General features: G+C 32.8%; 1 protein-coding gene across 1 annotated transcript; it reads right to left on the bottom strand.

Annotated features, from left to right (window-relative positions):
• Positions 1–6: 6 nt before the first annotated feature.
• LOC119644339 (apyrase-like) lies at positions 7–719 on the bottom strand. Its single transcript, XM_038043881.1, has 2 exons — positions 490–719; positions 7–198 (listed from the first exon to the last, which is right to left on the bottom strand). Exons 1-2 carry the CDS (start codon positions 612–614, stop codon positions 36–38), a joined length of 288 nt encoding a protein of 95 aa, XP_037899809.1. The 5' UTR covers positions 615–719; the 3' UTR covers positions 7–35.
• Positions 720–986: the final 267 nt, after the last annotated feature.

Here is a 986-nt window from a genome sequence, read left to right as displayed (position 1 = left end):
TCTTCTTCGGTATTATACTAAAAAATATATAACGATTAAGTCTGCGTATAGTTATCACCCGCATTAATGTATAACGATTCTATCTTCTTTTCTTGCCCTTTAATTATTCTTTTAACGGTATGTAAGGCATGTGCCAGACCACCGATGCATTTCTCACTAGACTTACATGGGTTTGCCTTGACGTTCGTTTCTTCAGATCTAAAATATTTTATTTTTCGCAAAAAAAAGAAAACACTTTAGTATTCTCAAAGGTACGCTCCTCCGCCTTTATAAGGCGTCGACCCTAAGCGACAGATTCCAAAAACAATGAAATCACAAAGTAGAGAGTCGGTGGACACGTCTAAGGCATACGTACTTTCACATGCTCCGCAATAGAATAAAGTCTCATTCGGGCAAAAAAAAAAAAAAAAACCAGCCTGAATAACCTATCCTACAGCTCGTGATATATCTGTCAGATTTAAATAATTGCAATTGATTTTACAAAGTTACCTGGCGTGAAAATCATTCGTATGCATTATAGTTAGAGGATATAGATCGTCTCCATAACTCGATACTACATTATTCGTTAATATGAATAGACAATAAATACATAGCGTTCCGATCAATGATTTCATCGTGAAGTTAAAGTAAGGATTAAGGATAACAACGGACGAATATCTCAGAGAGTAAATTTTAATTGAATTAACTTCGCGACAAAAAACACGTTCATAGAAGAATCTGTCTACTAATTAGACTAAGCAAATTATGCCTGAACTATAAGGTTTTTAAAACTTAAGGAATGCCTTCGCTTAGAATAATAAGTTGAATGAGTAAATAATGCATTTCTTTGACCATTCACTTCCTTTGTTAATGCTTTATTTGAAGTAAATAATTCTTTTATTCACATTTGTTTAAATATTACATAAATGGTAAAAGACAACAATGCGGCACTTGTCGTGTGAACTATGCCAACAAATTTAAAGTAAAATTAAAATCTATTACAAGAA

Source organism: Glossina fuscipes, unplaced genomic scaffold (assembly GCF_014805625.2).
Source record: "Glossina fuscipes isolate IAEA_lab_2018 unplaced genomic scaffold, Yale_Gfus_2 111029, whole genome shotgun sequence".
Lineage (NCBI taxonomy): Eukaryota > Metazoa > Arthropoda > Insecta > Diptera > Glossinidae > Glossina > Glossina fuscipes.
This window is presented reverse-complemented; position numbering and strand designations above follow the sequence as displayed.